This window comes from Rhea americana, unplaced genomic scaffold (assembly GCF_003343005.1).
Source record: "Rhea americana isolate MKP2758 unplaced genomic scaffold, rheAme1 scaffold_4, whole genome shotgun sequence".
NCBI lineage: Eukaryota > Metazoa > Chordata > Aves > Rheiformes > Rheidae > Rhea > Rhea americana.
Genome location: NW_028186534.1, coordinates 10738639 through 10759120, shown reverse-complemented (window position 1 = coordinate 10759120; position 20482 = coordinate 10738639). Strand labels below are relative to the sequence as shown.

The 20482-nt window shown below is 45.0% G+C and overlaps 1 protein-coding gene across 4 annotated transcripts in view; it reads right to left on the bottom strand.

Annotated features, from left to right (window-relative positions):
- Positions 1–20482, bottom strand: part of CDH4 (cadherin 4) — a 447560-nt gene that overhangs the window by 7681 nt on the left and 419397 nt on the right. For all 4 annotated transcript variants that reach the window (XM_085314135.1, XM_085314136.1, XM_085314138.1 and 1 more), the window contains exons 8-12: positions 16335–16520; positions 10770–11023; positions 6890–7032; positions 1875–2108; positions 468–701 (exon numbers count right to left, since the gene is read on the bottom strand). In XM_085314135.1, coding sequence (XP_085170261.1) covers positions 468–701; positions 1875–2108; positions 6890–7032; positions 10770–11023; positions 16335–16520 — 1051 coding nt within the window. The remainder of the gene's footprint in view (positions 1–467; positions 702–1874; positions 2109–6889; positions 7033–10769; positions 11024–16334; positions 16521–20482) is intronic.

The following is a 20482-nucleotide window of genomic DNA, read 5'->3' as shown; positions in this document are numbered from 1 at the left end:
ATGGGAGTCCACACTCTCACATTACTGCTAAAAATGTAGCAGTATTTCCAGAAAAAAATGACCTTAGGGACTTTCGGGACAACTTGGCATGCAAGTGGCATCACGTCTCGGCACTAAGAAGTCATACCTTTTCCTACAAAGCAATCCACAATTACAGCACCAAGTGGGTCTCTGAGGTAGGGTCTCTGAGCCACTGTGTGACAGATTTTGCTTCCAAGTTGTTACTGCTCATTTTCCTTGGTGTCATGATGAGCAAGTTAAAGAAAAGAGTGGTAACTCAAGCTGCAGTACTGGAATTATGGCTGGTTTTCCTGCCAGCGGTACCATTCCTCAGCCAAACCACCACTCAAGAGTGTGCTTTGGTGGCYGGGCAAACCGAGAGAAGAATCAGCCTGGCAGCTTTGCGTTTTGAACAGCCCGATTCTGACTTGACATCTCCAAACAGTGTCACCTCCTGTGGTACTTACTGAGTAAAATAATGATGCATATCAAGATGGCTATGATGGCACCCGTGCCCAGTCCAGCTGCAGCGACCGCCCCAATGGTGGTACAGTCTCCATTCTCATCACAGGGGCACACCTTCACTTTAATTACGGATGTGTTGTACAGTGGGGGGTTTCCTGARTCCGTCACGATGATTGGGACATCATAGACGCCAGCTTCCAGGTACATGATTCGTAAACTAAGCTGGGCGTAATCGCCTGGAGAGACCAAGACAGACAGACAGGTGACAGACACTCTGCTAGAGTCCTACACCATACCTGCAGYATTCCTTCGCCTTACCAGGTGGCTGAATCCTAAAGAAGAAGCTATCAACACCACACCCCAGCAGTCCAGCTTCAGACATCACCTCTAACGTTTTGRTCAACAATTAGCCCATGCTTTTCAAAATAATGTGTTTTTATTGCCACACTGATCTAGCCTGATCGCATTGCAAATCAGTCGCCAGTTGAATGCATTTAAAATGTGATGACAAGCAAATATGGAGGCATGGATGATAGTGCTGAAATAAGCTGRACTGTCAGGAAGCAATGGCTGCATCCCAACACCACGCCAGGTTGGGGCTGCACCCAGACATGGCACAGGCTCCCAGCTCAGCCACCCTCCCACCTTGGGACTGGCTGTGAAGCCCATCTCCTGCTAAGGACCTGCTCCACCATGTATTCCTTCTCGGCTTCCCAKTGCTGTAGATCCTGCGGATAGGGGAGCTGAGGGACTGGCAGTGCAAGGACTGAGCCTCTGAAGGGCAAGAGCATGAGCTGCCCTGCATGCTGGTCTGGCAGGGGGTGTCAGACCGGAGCGAGACAGATCGGCTTTGCAGGCAAAGCCAGCAGCTCAGGCTTCAGGACACTTCCAATCCTCTGCTGAAACTACCAATAAGAGGACCAATTAGGGCCAATTGTGGTTGCATGCTGTGATATAAAAATCCTTCACATACTGGTAATCATCTTCACACTTACCTAGCCCTCCTGGTTCCATGGTAAATTAAAAGGCTGCTTTTATGCAATTATGGTCAGAGAAATGAACATTGATCCTGATTGTGGCTTATGACAATTACATTGGAACATAAGGAAGACTGATAATAGCTTTTTTCCCCTTGGCCATTATGGATGATTTATACTCTGTTCAGTCCTGATAACTGTTCATAATTATGAACTGCATTAAAAAAAGCCAAGTGCCAAGGCTCTTAGAGTTATGCTGCAGGTCTGATACAAATCATTTCTGATTAACTATCTTGTCTATAATGTCAGCCATAATGTGCTTAAAAATACAAATCAGATAAAAAAGTAGGAAAGTTTGGAAGTTTGAAACCACACATGGTCTCATTAGCGAATCAGAGACCAAACGTCCTCAGGATTGCCTGCCCCATTTACCATTTAGCCGCGTTATGGTCCAGTTCTTCCTCACCGCAGATGGCACACTTGGCAGCTCGAAGACAAAGGGCCCGACGTTTGGATCGATGTCAGCATCTGCGGCTGTTATGTTGATGACATTCAGGTTTGGCTTTTCACAGATCTGTGCCTCCTTTGGCAGGAGCTCAGGAGCGTTATCGTTGATGTCGATTAGGTAGATCTGCAGAGTGCCAGTGCCGCTTGCCGGGGGGATACCTGAATGCGAAGAGGCAGAGATGAACCACGACTGATGAGCATCACTCAAGAAACAGCAGGCGTGACAACACCGTGTACCAGTCCCCTGCCTCTATGTCTTCTAATTTCAGTAAACTAGGATTCTCTCCCTCTCTCCTTAGACTTTATTAGGGACAAACTGCATTTTCATAGTCCCTTGCTTTAACAGGTAGTATTAAAACTGCCCCAAAGCTCATGCTGTTTCTGCTTTCTGTTCCTGCAGAAAGTGGAGGTTGAATTCTGCAGATTTGTAGCCTACAGCAATGATGTCTTTAGTCAAACTCTAGAAACACAAGGAGGAGACACTGGGCTCTTAGTTCCAAATTTGGTAAGTGCTGTTTTGCAGAGAAAAAACCATCAGCTGAAAGAGGAAGGAGGCATGGGTCGGGGGGGAAGTGTAATCCATTGCTCAGTATTTATTATAGCACTTGCAAGCCAGTTTTCAGATTTGYGGACTACTGTGTTGCTTCAGAGAAAGTCTAGTCTGTAGCCCATCTGACAGTCACTCCTTGCTTTAGTGGTGAAAGATCCTTATTTGAATCCTATGGTATGAGCTAACCATCACAAAACATGCTGTGCTACCATTTAAGTCATGGCAGCAACAGTATGTCTCAATAYGCGTTTCTTCATTCACTCGATATTCAGCTCCGTTGGCAGGGATGCTGCGGCACTGCACGGCACGGAGGTCTTGGCCCTCCAACCCTTTCTCATGAACAGTCACAGCTGGCTGACTAATGACCAGTTGCACAAACCAATGCCCTTACTAGCATGCTGAACTGCCTTCCCGGAAAGGCCTCAGTATTTTTAATTTCTATCCCCACACAAACATTTGGCAGCTCTGCTCCAGGTCTGCACACCGCCTACTTTCTCAGATGACCTTGCTTCAGTGGTTCTTTTTAAGTTTATATTTTCCATTCTGGCTTTTTCTTCCAGTGCTGAATATAAAGCAACGAAAACCATTCCCTCACTAGATGTTCAACTGGTACTTCTACTTACATGGGCTTTCCTTCCTATAGTCTTTTTTCATATCTGTTGTCYAAGGGAGCCCCAAAAATTCTGAAGGAGACCTGAAAAATCCTTCTTTCATGATTCCTATGTAACTCCTCAATCATTGATTTCATCCTTTCATCTAGTAAGCACTGGTTGGTCTCCCTCTAAAATAATGTCTTTGATCAGCCTTGAAAATTTCTGAAGAGAAAGACAATCCATCAGGGTACTGAGGATGGAAACAGGCTTATGGGATAAAGCAAAGTGATTTTCCTGGTTTTTGTTACCTATCTTCTAGAATGAATGCAGGGCCCACACTTTTCTGTAACCTCCGAGATAGGTTAAATGTGAACTAGCAACCCTGAGAGGCTCTAACTCAGATGTGACTGAAATAACTTGCAATTGCTGTATGTACAAATGCTGCTTTGTGCAGATATTTGGGTATTGTTGTACTTAGTTCTTTGTGCTCCTGAGTGCAGTTCTGGGGCAGTGTCAGGAGAAATGAAAATTAAATACATTTTAAATGGCCAAGTAATACAAACCATGAAATGTTTCAAATCATTTCAGCTGTCCTGTGAGATAATAAAGCCATAGACAGAGCAGATATTGAAGGATCCTCCCAAGGATCCTCAGACAAGGATGCTCAAGAGGTGTGAACTGACATAGCACCATTGATCCCTGTTGAGAAGTTGGTCCATTGCCTGAAATTATGATTGAAATAGTAATAAGAGTATTTCAAAGGTGCAAGAAAGATATAATTGCTATATACACATTTAACTGCTGTATAGTGCATCATCACTTTTTTCACAAGATCTCAGCATTTTCAAGGGCTCCTTGCAACAAGGTTTCATGTTCAGCTGCAAACAGGAGTCGCTCCTGTTCTGCTTAAGCAGAAAGAAATGCCTAATTTGGACCACTGCTCTGACAAATATTGGCAGGAGTTAAGTAAACTCTGCCTGTGGCTAACATGCAACTCCTTTTACACTGCGAGCTGCAGAATGAAAAGGCATCACCCCAAAGGCCAGATAAGAGTAGGGAGGAGTGAAAAGGCGACTCAAACCAGGAGGCTGTGAGCAGAGGCACTGATGCAGCCAGGTCTCCTATGGCATCGTGCCCCAGATGCCCACAGCGACTCTCYGATGCAGAGGCAGGGCATGACCCTGTTTCCTGCAGTAACACAGTCTCCTCTACTCAGTTCCCTGATTTCATGAAACCTGTTGAAATGTAATATATTTGAAATCTCAGCTTCTCTGAGAGATTGGTTGAACCCTTCTGAAGGGTTCAGACACTATCAGCCTCCATACTTGCGTAGACACAGTGTGATCCAGGAGCCTCACTCTCCTATGAAAGCAGGCAAAAAATACTCTGTGGATTAGAATTCCTTTTTCTTCCCCTGCTGCACTGCAGCCAAGCTTTTTCTTCTTATGTGAACATCTCTGCATCGTAATGCATGGAATGAAAGAGAGAACGTCCAAAAGAGTTTTTAGCAGACCAGCTTTTATCATATACTGAAAATAGCAAAAAGAATCTAAGGAAACAAGATGTTGCTTSTTCTTCCAGAAAGAAAGAAAAAAGAAAAACCCAAACCCCCAGCCCAAAGCCTTGCTTTGATGAATATGTGATGATGGAGAAGCTGGAAATTGGGATAAATGTGAAAGGAGTCTATTAGCCTAGATGAAACTTTAGCTGATATCCTAAGCACTCTAGACAGAATTTTAAATAAGGTGTTGCTTCATGTGCATTCTAATGGCTGCAGTGTACCAGTGATAGATTAATTTTTCAAAATAAAGAGATTTTTCTAGGTCTTCACTTTCTGAGCTGCTGAATGATGGATGTGGAGGCAGCGATGCAYTGCAGCATCAGCACCAAGGATAAAGAAAGGGGTTAATCCAAAATCACGTCGTACTATGAACCCTGGATTGCAAAGTCAGATGGTGAGCATGGGTCTGATAGGTTCAAGCTCTACCACAGCTTTTGTGTGAAGCCTTGGCCAGCTCATTTGATTCGTTTTGCCCTGGAGTGCTTGTAGACGAATGCTACCAGATGTTCTTGGGGCTGTTAGGAATCCACTGCCCCGGCTGCCTGCTCTACCCTGCCAGGAGAGCTGTTGCTTCTCTTGAGCAGGGCGAGGCATGTGTCCACACCACCACATCCGATCAGTTTATGTTGCTTCAGCGGCAGTGACTGAGAGAGCCCAAGGCCACCACACTAGGTGTGAAACTAGAACAGGCAGCCTCTGCCTGTCACAGGCCTCAGGTCCCTCTCGGAGAACAGCTTTCTTGCTGACCTGTTGAGATCCAGCATCTAGACTTCTACAAGGCTTGACCCTCGGAGCCCACATTTCCGTCAGGTGGCTGGGTTGTTATTACCCTTCCCATTACTACCTTTACAAATGGCCTCTGCCCTAGCTTCAGTGAGGCATCATGCCCCTGCGTGCCTGCTTTCCCTGGGGGAACAGCTCTGCAGCCAGGTCCCAGACAGGAAGCTTAAGGTAGGCGCATGCAGGAGGCACAGGCTGTGCAACTCCCTTGACCCTACCGTTGCTGGCAGGAAGGAAGGAAGGAAATTTGCTCTTTGGTACTGTTACTTGGCATCAAAACTCTCCCATGAGTTTGTCTTGTCCCTGTGAATCAAGATGCAATGACAGAGTCAAAGCCTGAAGGAAGAGGAAGGAAGTTTTCATTAGCGCTGTAAGCACCACTGTATCTACTTACACGTGCACAGCACCCTTCAGCTGGAGGGATGACAAGGCCTGACACAGAAACTGTCCTGAAAGCACCTACAGTGGATCAGCAATATATTGAGGTGCTCACAGCCAAGCCTAGACATCACTTGGTTGCTGAAGCACGGCTCAAGTTTGTGTACCAGCTTATGTGAGCATCCTTCGGGGGGGAGGGAAGGGTGGGAGAGGGGAAGGGGGCCACTTCTCTTGCTCAGGGAGTCTGCCGAGCCCTCCACAGAGGCTTTTCCGACTGAAGGAACTGACAAGTAACCTAACAGGGTGGCCACATCCAGGCATGGATTTTTAACAGCGTCATCAGCTCTTACTAATCAGAATTAGGAAGAGAGATCCAGGACAGTAGCAATGGATTTTTTGCCCTTGATCACGATCAGTGCTAARGTTCACAGGGCTAATTTGACCAAAAGTGCTCTGTGATCTTTAATGATTAYGGAAGAGTAAGCCTTAACATGACATCTCAGTGAGAAGATCCATACCAGCYTCAGAGACTTCAGTAATAATGCACCCCAGCATCCAGATGCTCTGATGATGGTTGGACATTTCAGAAATGAAAATGGACAGAGAGGGATTAGCTCTGATGACAGACAGACAGACGCCTCTCATGAAAGCAGAACAGTTCAATGGATTGGTTTATTTTTAATATCCTCCTTCCATCCCCTGCAATTATTTCTGATTTCCTGATGGAAGGCTTCCTGAATGCTSTCATCAGTGCATTTGGGACGATGACCAGGACTGGTGTTATTGGCAGCACTTGGAGATCACACCCTTTTGCTATTTTTTTAAGTTCAGGATACACTGCTACACTGAACTCCCCAAATCGATTTTCCATTTGCCCTCCTTTCCCCTTAATAACACTCTTCGTATACTGTGCACATTTAATTTACTCCGGCAATTTCCCGTCCCCCTTTCACATTTTTGACCATAAAAAACTGGGAAAAAGATAACTTATACTGACAACTCTGTCAGGGCATCATTTCTCTTAATGCATCACATTAGAGTCTTATTGAAGCATGAACAATGTGAAGCCTGGGCTCACCGTTGTCAGCCGCCAAGAATGTGGCCTCGTAGACATTATTCTTAATGTAGTCTGACTCTCGATCAAGGACAGCAGCAGTAGTGATCTGACCATTTGTGGCATTAATGTTCAGCCAGTTTGCAGGATCTGACAGCTTAGAGTATCTACAGAGAAAGGAAATAAATACATGGCAGTCTTTTCACTGACACATCCTTAATATTGCTTGAAATAAGGTTTTTCTGGACTCCTGACCCATGATTCAAAGGACCTTTGGATAACTGGTTTTGTTGACAAACAAAATACTAATTGAGTAGTTGGTTTTTGACCTCTACAATTATTCAATTTTCCCATTTCTTTTCTTTTGAAGGTTTCTCTTCCCACTAAGTGTCACTTCCCGCTCCTGACAGTGGACATAGCCCGAGGCCTCTGCAGCTAGGGAGCAAYGGGATCTGCAATGACCCTGCATTCACATGCCTGAACTGGAGGACAGATCTGCCCCCCTCCTCTCTCTCCCTCAGTGTTACCCTTCCTGAACAGCTCTTGCTCTAAAGCCACAGATATCTCTGCTACCCCTCCCTAACAAACAATAGCTCAGGAAATCCCACAGTGAAAGAACGGCAGTCTTTAGACTGTTAAACATCACTTTGGCCAAGTCACCTCTTTTATATTAGAATTGTGCCTTCAGCAGCAAATGCCTTGGTGACACCATAACAGGAACTCACAGTGCTATTAAGGCATCGACCCAGAGATGAAGCAGTTTTAGATCTGCTCTCCTGCAACATTTTTATATGCTCCTGAATAGCAGCAAGACACCAGCATGAACATGGGAGGTTTGAGGAGCAGCGACAGTGGAGACAGCTGGCTGGGCACAGGGTGTGTTAGTTAGCGGTTAGCAGCAAGAGTAGCATGCTGGGCTGTGAGCGTGGCGCACTGGCTGGCAGTGAGCTCCAAGCAGTGACACCGGCTACGAGCAAGAGGAGACACACTCGCAGTCCTTATGTGACTCCAGAGATCTCTGCGTCAGCAAAGTCCACAAGAGCAAAGACAAGTTAGTGGGACCATAGGATGGAGAACTTGGTGGGACCAYGGGATGAAGAAGGTTTTGGTGATTCCTGTCCCTGGTTCTTCCTTTGCCATGGACCCTGTATCCTTGGAGCCATGGGTTTTTATCTGTTCTCRGTTTGCCCTTTTTGAAGTTGGAACTAATAGCTCACGGGGGTTTTTCAAATCTTTTCATTACAGCTGTGCCAAAGCCTTAATTACCTGAAATCACTCCTGCCTCCCTGGCTCTACTGGCAGCTTTGAGATGTGAGCACATACCTCRGCACAGGTTTTGGCAGTCCCTAGTGTGCCCTGCTCCGACCAAGAGCCACGTGTTGCGGCACTCTGTTCGTGTCCTACACAGTGAGCTGGAGGAGGTATGGTTTATTTTGGGCAACCCTTTTCCAAAYGGTACTAAGCACATTCTGTTTATCTTTCTTGGTTTGTCTTTTCTTGGTTTTACTCTCTTCACTGGTCTTGATTTCCACCTCTCAGYCTCCTAACAGACCCTTATTATCTGCAATTAAGCTGAAAGCTAATAAATGGCCAKGCAATAAATTGCTGAAATAAGCAAACAAAAGCTGATTTTATTTCATGGGTATCTGAGACCCTGCTGATCGTTTTATATCACTTTTTGTTTTTTGATATGCAGACAGGAGACAGTCAGGATTYTGGTGACTATCCCTTTCCAAAAATGGGTTGTTTGAAGCTGAAAATCAAAGTGAAACTGGAGCTGCGTGAATCCATGTGGACAGGACATCAGCAATACAACTGCAAAAGCCCCTGCCAGAGGAAAGAATKACACTTCATGGAGCTAGATTCTTTGGGGTGTTTTCTTTTCTTTTTAATATTACTGTTGATCTCTTGCCCTTTCACTGCTAAATGACCAGAGATTCAGCTTCAAAGCTGGCTTTGTGAATATGTCTGCAGCTAATGAAGATATTTGAGGTGTGACACTGGCCRAGCCAAGCCATGCCTTGCTGGGAGATGCTTCCACTCCCTTATCTTCTCTTTGTAAAAACTGTATTTCATCAAAGACTATTTAGAGAGAGTCTCTGAAAGCTGTATGCAAGGATATAGCAGCTGGATCCTGTTCTCTGAGAACTGCTTATCATTGATCTGTAAGCTTAACCTTCAGTGTATCATCTTTTTTTCCTAACTCAACAATGCCAATTGGGAAGAAAAAACAAAATATCCTTTTGTGTTGTTCACAGACTTCTCTGGGACCCTGACAACACCCCACTGCTTCTTGCAAAGCCGTAGCATAAGGCTGTCCTGACGAAGAGGAGCTAAGAGAGCATTGCACTTGTGTTCAGAAACCAAGTGCTGCTGGATTAAAAAAAATGTCGCTGGGGCTGGAAGCCCTAGAAAAAAAACAGCTCAAGTAATCTGCTGCTCATATTTACAAAAGGTCTTACAATATGCCGTGCACGCACCACGCGATCACAGGAACGGCGCAGCAGAGCCTGTCCTTTCCCCAGAAAAGGCAGCTGTTCGTTCCGGATTACAATCCAACCACCTCCAGATTAGAGGGAGCACAAACTATTCCCTCCTCTGCAACCAGCATTAGTACAGATGTCAGAGAAAATAAAGCCCCTTCAAAGGCCAGTATTTCACAAAGAAACTAAGCAAAACTGGCTTGTTAGTTAGGATAGKCTCTCTCCTTAAAAGCTGCAGTACCTGTCTAAAGACTACAAGTGAATAAACAGTTATTTCTAGACCAGACAGCTCTGTGCCAGGTGACAGACTTCAAACTCTTCCTGGCATGAAATGTCCCAACTGATTTAAGTTTATGTGGCCTCAGCTGTGGTCGTACAGTACCCTCTCGTTTTGCCAAAAATACAGCACCCCTTATATGGGATAAAACAAACCTCTATGGACAAGAAACAGCTGTGTATTAGCGGGAAATGCGTTTCTCACATGCACAGACAGAGGCTGGAATTACTTGTGAAAGCTGTAAATTATGTAAACTGAATCCCATCCACTGGGAAAGCTGATGTAAGGGACAYTGGGTTTGGCAGTGGCTCCAAAAGCAAAGGGCAGAAAGTCAGCACAAACCTAGCTCACTGCAGAGCGGCAAAGGCTGCTCGGGAGCTCGATGCTAACTGGGATTGGTCCGAGACACACCAAGGGCCAATGTCCCGTACGTCGGTATCTGCTTGGGCAATTTTTAACTATACCGCATCCTCAGAACCGTTTAGCAGCTGTTTGTAAACAACCAAGCCCTGTCCCTAACAGGCTGACAGCTAATCTTACAACGTGCTTTTTTAAGACAGGTTGATGCTGGCACTAAATCCTTTGGAAGCAGCACCAAACACAATTAAAACTCTCAGTCATTCCCTCCCGAAATTTGGCCTCTAACTCCTTCTGTGCCTCCATTCCCCTTCTGTAATAAGAAATGACAAAACTGTCCTTTAGTAGTCCTCTGTGTACTGTGTTTGGAGTAGCATAAACTACAGAGGTAGAAGCGTCCTTGACAAGGCAGAGATGAAACACGTGGCACAAGCCCGCCCTGATCTTGGTCTTCATAACAACACAGGGGCCTCTTGCTGCTGACTGGTTTAACTGGAATGGAGAAGTCCCTGCCCTCTGCGGGACGATAAGAGGGGAGCTGCTCGTGCCTGCCTCCGGGAATGCCGCGACTCAGAGCCTGGCTCCCTGCAAGGAGAATCGCAAGGGCCGAGTTTGCAGAGGACTCTGCAAGCATGAGGYGGAGGGTGCAAACATCTGCCAAGCATTTTAGTGGTATCATATCAGACAGTTTACGAACTAGATTTCAGCTGTTTTGCTCCCCATACTTTGACAGCTGAAATCCCCTTCTTGATTGTAAAGGATTTCATTTGGCTGCCTGGTCTCCCACCTTACTGCTTGCTGCATGAAGCGGTCRGGATCCACAGCTGAAAATGTTGTCAGGACTGTCCCCGTAGGCACCCCTTCCTCCAGCCTGATTAACTTGTGGTTCGTTGGGAAATACGGTGCTTCGTTGACATCCATAACTGAAATGGTGACTCCTGCTGTAGACTGGAAGGACATCTGGATTCCGCTCGCCAGTGGAGCTTGGTTTGATACCATCACTGTCAGCATGAAAGCTCTGTTCATCTCATAATCGACTGCCTAAAACAAACAAACAAGCAAGGATAGATCCACGCRGAGAACAAATTCCACCTGCTGGTTGGAAGCTGGAAGATTTAGAAGGCAGATAATATCATTGTCTCATTTCTTTTTGAACTCTGTTCTCTCAAAGGCATGAATCCAAACCAGTTTTATTTTATTTAATAATGCCACAATGGAGTCCCAGTTCTAGGAATCTAGCTAGAATTTGGCCCTCCACTATTTAGGAGGTTAAAAAACAAAAATAAAAATTGCAAACATTAGGGARTATTTGCTCTTGCATTCAATGAACAGAGCCCCTAGAGACTGCTACAAATGCAASAGGCAGGGCCTGCTAAAAGGAACTGGACAGGTACTTAACAGYGGTATTAGCATTTAGAGCTGCTGACTAAGTAACTGGGTCAGTCTATGTGGCCTCCTGAGCCTGAAGTGTCCTTCATTTTCCTCTCAAAGAAGATTATAAGCAAAGGTTGAGCTGRGAGGAGTGATGCCTGGTTCTGCTAATCAGGTGGCCCTTCTGGTGGGACCTCTAACCCTTTCGTGAGACGCCTGATGTCTTGAGGCTGCCTGTACATTCCTGCAGGTGTGTTTYACTGTTGGGTGGCCACAGATTTCTTCTCTGAACATATAAGACAGTGTGTCTTAGGAGCCAGARGAGTGAAAAGGCTTAGCTGGCACAACTGACTGAATTGCAGTATAATAATCTCTAAACCATCCCACTAATTATTACAAGGGAAGTTGCTAATCACCTGCCGAGGAGGTGTGAGTTATGCAGGATCACCTCTGCTTGTTACAAAATGCTTTGTTGTAATTTATGAATTTGGGAGTACAACCATTCTCCCTAATACCTTCTCCAGCACTGAATCTGCAAGGCAGACACTCACTGGTGTAAAATGCCATAGTTACGTTGACTTCAGTAGAGCGATACTGATTTACACCAGCTGAAGATCTGGYTCCCATGTTCTGTTTAAAAATCAGTATTGTCAGGAGAGAAATCAAATCATAGGAGGCTACAAGAGAGAAACAAATTTCAGGGGCAAAGGTAAAAYAGTGGAATCTCTCTTCGATTGAAGTGCAAATGTTCCTAGTGCTAAACGGTTTCCTGACAGGCAGGGCCAACATTTAATAAATAAAARGAAGCATAAAGATTCCCAGTACGCCCACCAGCACTGACTCATGGACTAAACCGCATTCAGAAAAGATGCATGGTAAAAGTTCTCATTTAAATACTATTCAGGGCCTTGAGACAATTTGACTAATGCATTTCCTGAATTTCTTTCTTGCTCCTCTAATTTATGTTCGTTCATTCATCATTTTTTCTGTGCTGGCCCATTTGCTAACTCTGTGCACAGACAGCCAGGACTGCCTGGGCGGGGAGATTGGAGCAGCATGGGGAGATGGGAAGCTGCTGGGCTCCCTGCCCTGTGCCACAGAGCACCCCGTGACCACACACGTATCCATGAAGACATGGCCTGATGCCAAGGAGTGGGGGTTTTTTATTTTTTGGTTTTTTCCCCCAAGAAGTGTAGAGCTGCTTGGCTTTTTTGTTTCTCTCCTTTGAGCTCCGAAACCAGGGATGCACAAACCTGGTGTCGGGAGCGGGGTCGGGAGGGATTTATTCCAGTAATGCCCCGCCAGCAGGCTGTCCTGGAGGGATCATTACCACGTGGTGAGACCGTGTCCATGACGCTTCCTTCAGTGCCAATCTGCCTCCCTTTCTGCTGCGTCTAGCAGAGTCCCAGTTCACGTGGTGTGTTAAAAAAAAGGGTAAAATCAAGAGCTCATGTCTAACTGAAATGCCTGCACAACTGTTCCCAACTGGGGCAGCATTTCCTTGCAGCCAGACACAGCCCAGTCCTAACCAGACGTATTCCACACAATAATAAGCCATTTCTACCAGGACAGTTGACATTTCTGCTCCCTAAAGCTGCCTCCTTCTGAGGAGACCTAAAGCAAGGTAAAGGTGCAAAAAGTACACTGTGTTCTTAGCTCTTCACCCTGCACTCCCACTTCCCATCTCCAGTCATGTCACTGGAAACGCTACATATCGATCAGGTGACAGCAGGAGCAAAAGCTCAGAGAGCTGTTACATTTAGGAGGAGGTGGTGTTGGCATGTTGCCTACTTTTTTATTTCATGTCCAAGAAGCACGTGCATCTGTACAGTTCAGGCCCAGAAAAACTTGTCTCCAGAGACTGCTGTTAAAACCGTGGAGCACGAAGAAGGTGGGCAGTGGGAGGGTTAACCCTGCTGCTGCTGGGAGTCTGCTGCTGCGGTCTGACCGCTGGGATTGCCTCTGCTAATTAATTCAAAGTTAGTTCAGGAATCTATATGCTGCAATAACACAGCCTTTGATTCTGCCTATTATAATTTGCATAGCATAGCAGGTCACGTCTGCCACGCAGTGCTGCGACCTGCTGCTGAACCATCTCGGAGATGAGGTCTTCCTCTTTGGGTYTTGCTCCAGCCAAATGAGCAGCACCTTTGCAGCCACCTCTCGTTGGTAGTTCAGTGTCCGAGCTGGCCTAACTGGCTCTGAAATATCTCCTGATCTTCAGACACTGAATGTCCTCCTCTGTCATGAGACTCTTCTACCCAGATTCAGCAGGCTGAAGCTGAGGGCTTGCCACGTGTCCTTCTTTTCTCAAGGTACTTTTAATTAAAGGGAACAAATTTGCCTTATGTTATTGTTGAGGCAAATAATAACAGAAGCTTTYGGAAGCATCTCTATTATAAATTCACAGCTCTGATCCATGCAGAGTTTATAATAACATTTTACTCAGCCAGCTGCCACAGGGTAGCCACTGCTGCTCTCGGAGATTGTCTTGGGACTCTGCTGTGCCTCAGCAGAGTGGGAAGTGACTCTCTCCCCKTGATCAAGGCTTTCTTTGAAGATTAGGGTCTTGCACTGTTATGGAAATGGTATGGAAAACACAYGAACAGAAAAAGGAAATGTTACATTTGGATGATCAGACTAGAGTGGCAATTGTAGTTTTGCTGAGAGTGGCTGCAAAACTGCTGCTGTGGCCATCATCTGTATACCAAAGGGCTTCTTGTTTTGGAGGTATTTCTGGCCCTTKCCATCTGCTGACAGAAGGGTGGGATTCTTCAAAAATGCCCTTTTCCGCTCTGGCTTGCTGTAGGCCTAGATGTGAACCCCCTTCCTTGCAGCAGTCTCGTATGACTAGCCTCAAGGAACCACACGAAATCCAGTCATGTAGAGGCTGTGAATAAAAGGTTCATTACTCGACTTGATTTGTTATATATGTTTTCAATCACTATTAGGGATCAAATAGGGAGAGGCTGCTTGCACATTGCAAAGTCTGAGCTCTGAATGGCCACCCAGCTTGGTTTGCATACATTCCCCCAACTTTTAAGCATAATCACTTATTAACTGAGAACAAAATATTTCAAAGAAGAAGGTGGAATCCTGAGAGTGTTCCCTTCTTCACCATGAAAATTTAATCACAAGCAATTTCACTCATTCTCCTTGCTGAAAATCTACCAAAAAGCCTCCTGGCTTGATAAGGGTGAGAAATTCTGGGCACCCAAGAGGATCAGGTGAGGTTATATAGTGAAGGCATTCAGTGCAATTTCAGGTTTTAAGCTCAACATGACAAGATAGGATTTTCATATGGTTCTATGCATTGTGAGCACTCTGGGTTACATAGCAATGGGAAACCAACACCAGCATCAATGGTGTCTTGACAGATCTGCCCTCCTTTTTCCCTGCAAGTTCAGAATAAGGATGGTTCATTATGCAAAAGTCCTTGTGTGGCAGTGATCACGTAAATTCCGTTTTTTACTTTGATGTAGCTTTAAATTACAGTCATGACACTTTAATAGATTAAGAATAAAGTGTCTTCTCTGCTTTTAGTAAAAGTGGTGGCATTTTGATTTCAGATTGGCTGCTGATGTCAGAGAATTGTTTCATTTAACTTTGTTGAATGCTCTCTCTTTAAGTAGGAAGAATACACATATAGATTTGTGTACACTTACATACATGCATGCGCTCATATATATGCRTGTCTAGAACTACAGCTGAACTTGAAGAGGTTTTGTAATGTCACACCAGATAAGCCTGTCAACCATCATTAGAGAGCAATAAAGAGTGATAAATAAAAAGATCTTGCTGAAATATCATCTAGCAGGTAAGATGATGTTTCCCTTAAAGTTTCAACAAAGCAGCATCTGCAGACACACACAGATAGCCCAAGGGCCAGAGAACAGAACGTTCCTACAGGCCTTACCTCTATGGCATTTCACCAATGTCATTTTTCCTAATACCGAGTTGTACGCATTAAGAATGACTGCAAGTTATCAGCTACAAGGGAGTGAGGTTTTTTTTTCCACAGAGCTTCCTTTAATCACATTGCTCTTTAAACGTTAGTGTTTCATAGTAGTTGATTAAAACTTTTTGTTAGAGAAGGTCAGACTTTCCAAAAGATACAGCCTTTGTTCTTCCCAGCATGTATTACTCTTTTCAGGTGCAGTGCACAGTGCGTGTAGCACACGCKCCTACTGCTCACAGCAGCCTATTCATGATTCCTTCACTTTCTTGGTAGTCAGTGGGAACATCCATAGGGATCTTATCTGGGATGGGATTCTCTGAAYGCTGAATGAATTCAGTTATGTTCTGACTACATGTAATTACTGCAGCAGTATTCACTGCCTGCTTTTCTGGTCTTAGGTACCTGAATGGGAAGCAAACTCTCAAATGAAGATAGAGTCATGCTCTTTGGAGACAGGAAGGGGAAGGGAATTTAACACCTGTTGCAAACACCTAGAGGGTTCAAGCTTCCAAGGGCCCAAACCTGCCAGACAGTGCAGGACTGTACAGCCTGTCTCCAGTCCCACTTAGAGGGCGCAGAAGGCTCATCAGGAACAGTATGTGCAAGTTGGGCTCAGATGCTGGAAACTGCTTGCAGCACGTGGGAGTTCGTAAGGGCTTACAGCGGGCTGAGCAATAAGCAGCTGGSAAATCCAGAATCAGTGGCATAAGCCTGAAGTAAAAGTACAGGGGGCAGGTTCAGCTCAGTTGGTTAGAGYGTGGTGCTGCTAATGCCAAGGTCGTGGGTTCAATCCCCGTATGGGCCATGCTGAGGGTTGGACTAGATGATCTCCAGAGSTCCCTTCCAACCTTACCGTTCTATGATACTATGCAGGACACCTACACAACAAGCTACGGGAAACAACAGACAGGGATCGCACACTCGCACTCCCAGGTAGCGAAGACACAAAATAATTGCAGACTTCTGATCATCCTTGTGGACCTAGCTAGCATGAACATGGATCTGCCTTGGCTTCCCACTTACCTTCACGACAGTTACCATGCCTTCGTTGGTGACGGGGTCTGTCCGAATGGTGAAATGGCCAGACGGGTCCCCGCTGATAATGCGGTAGATGGCGTTCCAGTTGGGTGAGTGAGGCTGGTCCCGGTCCATCACCGTCAAATTTGCTACCACAACTTCCACTCTGTTTTCAGGAACTTCCCCTGAATACTGCAAACAAAAGACGGGAGCAGTGATGGTGGGAGCAGTCAGCTGGTCCTCACAGCCACGTCCCCRCTCCCACAAAGCAGCACAGCCATGTGGAAACCAGTCCAGCAAACAGGACCCTGSGGTTGTGTGGGTGACAAACATCTCTTTCTCACTTCTGGTTTTACATACTGGGATTTTTGCTTGGAAAATATTTTCACCTCTTTTGATGTCTAGTTTCACCTTCCAGGCCAAACAAGAACCACCCAGCTATCGCCCAGTCATGGCCCTCATTTCGCCAAACACACAAAGCAAACAAACCAAAAATGTTTCTCATATTCTCTTAAGAATTAATTGTCACGAGCAAGTAAAAATGGCAGACTAAAACGTGCATCTTTCTGATGGCTCTATCCCTTTAACATAGGATATTTTATCTCATTCAGATTTCACTGACGGCATTTTATTGCTTCTTCAGTGATTTTGTTCCATTTTCTTTCTTTCTTGTCTTTTTGATTTGATTTTGCCTCATTATGTAAAGTGTTTCTTGTGATTTTGCCACAGCCTTTCCTGGTGCTTAATTCTATCATTTAGCATTGATTTCCATGGAGCATGTCCAGTTTAAGCATATTCTGATGCATTATCTGCATTCTTTTTTGCTTTCAAGTCCTTGATTTATCATATGACTGATCAGAGATCCTGGCCGGTGAGTATTTCCAGCGTTGGGGGCTCAAAAGCTGTCAGTAAGACACATTCCCAGATTTTCAATAGCGCTCATCTCTCAGCATCACCTATTATCGGCACTTGCAAATCAACACTCTGATTGACATATGGCAAATTAAACACTGGAGAAATGACAGGAGCGGCTGGCTCTGCATCTCCAGCCGAAATCCTGGCCCCAACTGCAGGCGCAGAGCACTTACGAAAATCTGGCCTTTGGTGTGCACAAATGCCAGGTTATGTAAATGATAATAAATCATTTCTTTCTTAGCTCAAAAGTCCCTTTCCAGTACTAACCAATATCCATTCACTGGAGTCTCTCAGTTTTGTGTGCCTGTATCTAGTATATATTATTTCAATGCCGACAGTAAAAATATTTATCTGCCTTATGCTAATGTAAATCTAAATTTGCCCTTTAGTGGTGTCTTTAATGACATCTTGTCCTCTTTTCTGTTATGCACCTGTCCTAAAYAAGCTTTCATTAGTGAATGCAGATGGCATCTCTTTCCAGCAATGCTGAGTAGTGTGGAAGAGCAGTGGGAAGCTGCTAGATAATTCTAGTTGCGGTATACGCTATAGCTCATCTTCTCTTTATTTCCCATGATTTCACCGCTGCTTTACCCATTCTCTTGCCCAATTTGGGATGTCGGCAGCATGCAGCTTAAGCAGGCGAAATAGCGTATGGAAATTTGTCAGAAGCCTTTTGAAAAATCCATTAGATGATTATGTCATGTGTACCCTCCTATTATCAATCTTGTCTGAAACCTGCTCAGAAGAACTGGGGGAGATTAGTTAAGCAGGATCGTCTCTCACTAAATCCACACGAGTTACCGCCCATTAGATTAGATTAATTTTGTATGGCATGTCAGCGATGACAAGCTGATGGGCCCCCAGTATCTTTCAGGAGATGACTGCACTGCTAACAACTAAGTATCGTATTTGCTGTAATTTCAAAGGAGTTGAGCATTTTATGCAGCTATCTCAAATGTCGAGTAGGGCTACAGAATTTTGTCTGTTATCATAAGACTTATCTCTTGCAGAACCAAACAGAATTAACTCGCTCAGAGCAAGTCACCAGCTGTATTTAAGACATTTAAGAGGACTAGTCCTACAGGCTGCTGAACCCCTTTTGTAGATGACAGCCCAGGTGCTGCCAAGCAGTTTTACTGCAGCTGTTTTAAAAGCCATTGAAAGATCCATTTTTAGGTTTTGGTCTGCACCAGTAAAGTTTAGTACAAGGCGTATTTTAGAATTACGAGGTATATTAAAAATTATAAATATACAAACGCATCTCAGTTATAAAGCCTAGTGGAAGACTGTAATGCTCTATAAAGCTTTTCCATTAAGGTAAAAATCACAGAGCTGTGTGTACACCGAACAAGCCAGGAGCTCCTCGGGGTGCCGGCGCTGCCTATCAGGCATAATTAGGAAACTATCATCAGCCCCGCACGGCACTGAGGGCCGTCAGTGCAAATTGTCTATTATGCATGTAAAGCCAAATATTTATCTGATGAGAACAGAATAGCTACATAGAAATCAAAGGACCTGTACAAAGACATGCTTGTTACGAAGTAAATCTTGAGAGATATACCACGAAGAACAGAATAACTTTTATCAGCTATGGATCAGCAGCTACTGGGAATCCAAACCCTGGCCCAGTTTTCCTTCTGCCACTCCCCCAGTATCATTAATGTTAAGTAAATGCTGTAACATGCATTGTCCACAGCTGTCTTTACCTTWAATAAAATTAAGTAATGACATTAAATTACATCTGCTAAAGGAAGGATGGCAGTTCAAAGCTCTCCACACTTCTTTAACATCATTCCCTCCCTGCCCTGAATAACAGAGGATAATGATCAATGCCATCTTTTACCCTGCTGCTTTACAGCATTCCCCATGCTGTAAGTTTTCTTTCATAAGATTACAATTGATTTTCAAATAAAAAGGAGCATTATCTATTCAAACAAGGTAAAACAATGGCAGCGGAGGAGCTGCTGGAGTAAACAGAAGATTGATAAAGCAGCACTTGACCCATGCTTGTAGCGTTTACTCSTATTCTTCTGTAAATCATTTAACTTCACTTTCAGTTGTTGCATTGGAAATCCTTAATTTGCACAGCACTTTTTAAAGACCATTCACAGTAATTCTACGGCCACTTGCCGCATGCTCTGGTTCCTTTCTGAGATTCGCACTCAAACCTACATGTTCTTAAATTCTTAAGGGTCTTTTTCCCTCCTCTCCCCATAAAGGCASGTGGGTGAAAGCCCTTCTCGCATTCTTCTAGACCTGGCCTGTCTGAAGTCATGTCTTCCTGAAAAGGTAATATAATTCATTCAGATTTTCAGGTTGCATCACATTATACTAAAATAATTTAATTCCAGAGCCTGTCTCTTGTCTCACTCGGTACCTGACAGCTTATAAACACGTGCACAAATATCACTGAGAAAGCAAAAGGGATTGATGTGRGGGGACAACCGACGAATTTGCACAGCGACTCTCCACTGTGCCATAAAYCTGGAGCCTGGCCTGCGAAGCCACGCACTGCGGAGTAAAACCAATTAGCTCACTGCCGCCACTCCTAACGAGGTGTTGAATTGAGATGGATGAATACAAAGATAATTATTCAGGCTTACTTCTAAAGAGAATTCCTTTTTTTTTTTTGGTCCGCTTTCATACTTTTTCTAGTTGTTTTTCGTAACTAGCTGTGAAAGCAAAGATTTGCTCACATGACTGTCTGCAAGACAGATTTTGGCGTTGTCCCTAAGATTTGCTAATGATGATGCTGTAAAATCTGTCACAGGCAGAAGCAGTTTATAAAGGCTGGACTGSCTAGATGAGTAGAGTACTCCGTGACCAACAGCTATGGATTTCCTAAGGAGAATATGGGCATCTTCGTTCTCCTACGGGACTCTGAGCAGCTACGATTGCTGCAAAAAGCACTACATTTTCTCTGTAGGTCCCGTAGGCAGGGAGAAACCAGAGTGGAAGCAAGCGACTGAGCGCACGCGTGCCCCGTCCCCCTGCTTTCAGCTCCGGGCCACCCCACGGTGCGACAAGCTCCGGATACAGCGCAACGGGCCATCGGGGCAGCCGGTGCCGCGTGCCGGGGCTGCGTCCGCCCGTGCAAACCGCCGCGTGAGCAGGCACACGCCCTGAATATCAAATCACAGCTCTTCCCCGCCTAAGGGCGTGCTCTCAATGAAGTGTTAGCATGCGAGCCAAATGTTTACCTTTTCCACACAATATTTAACAAAGACGCTTGAATAGCG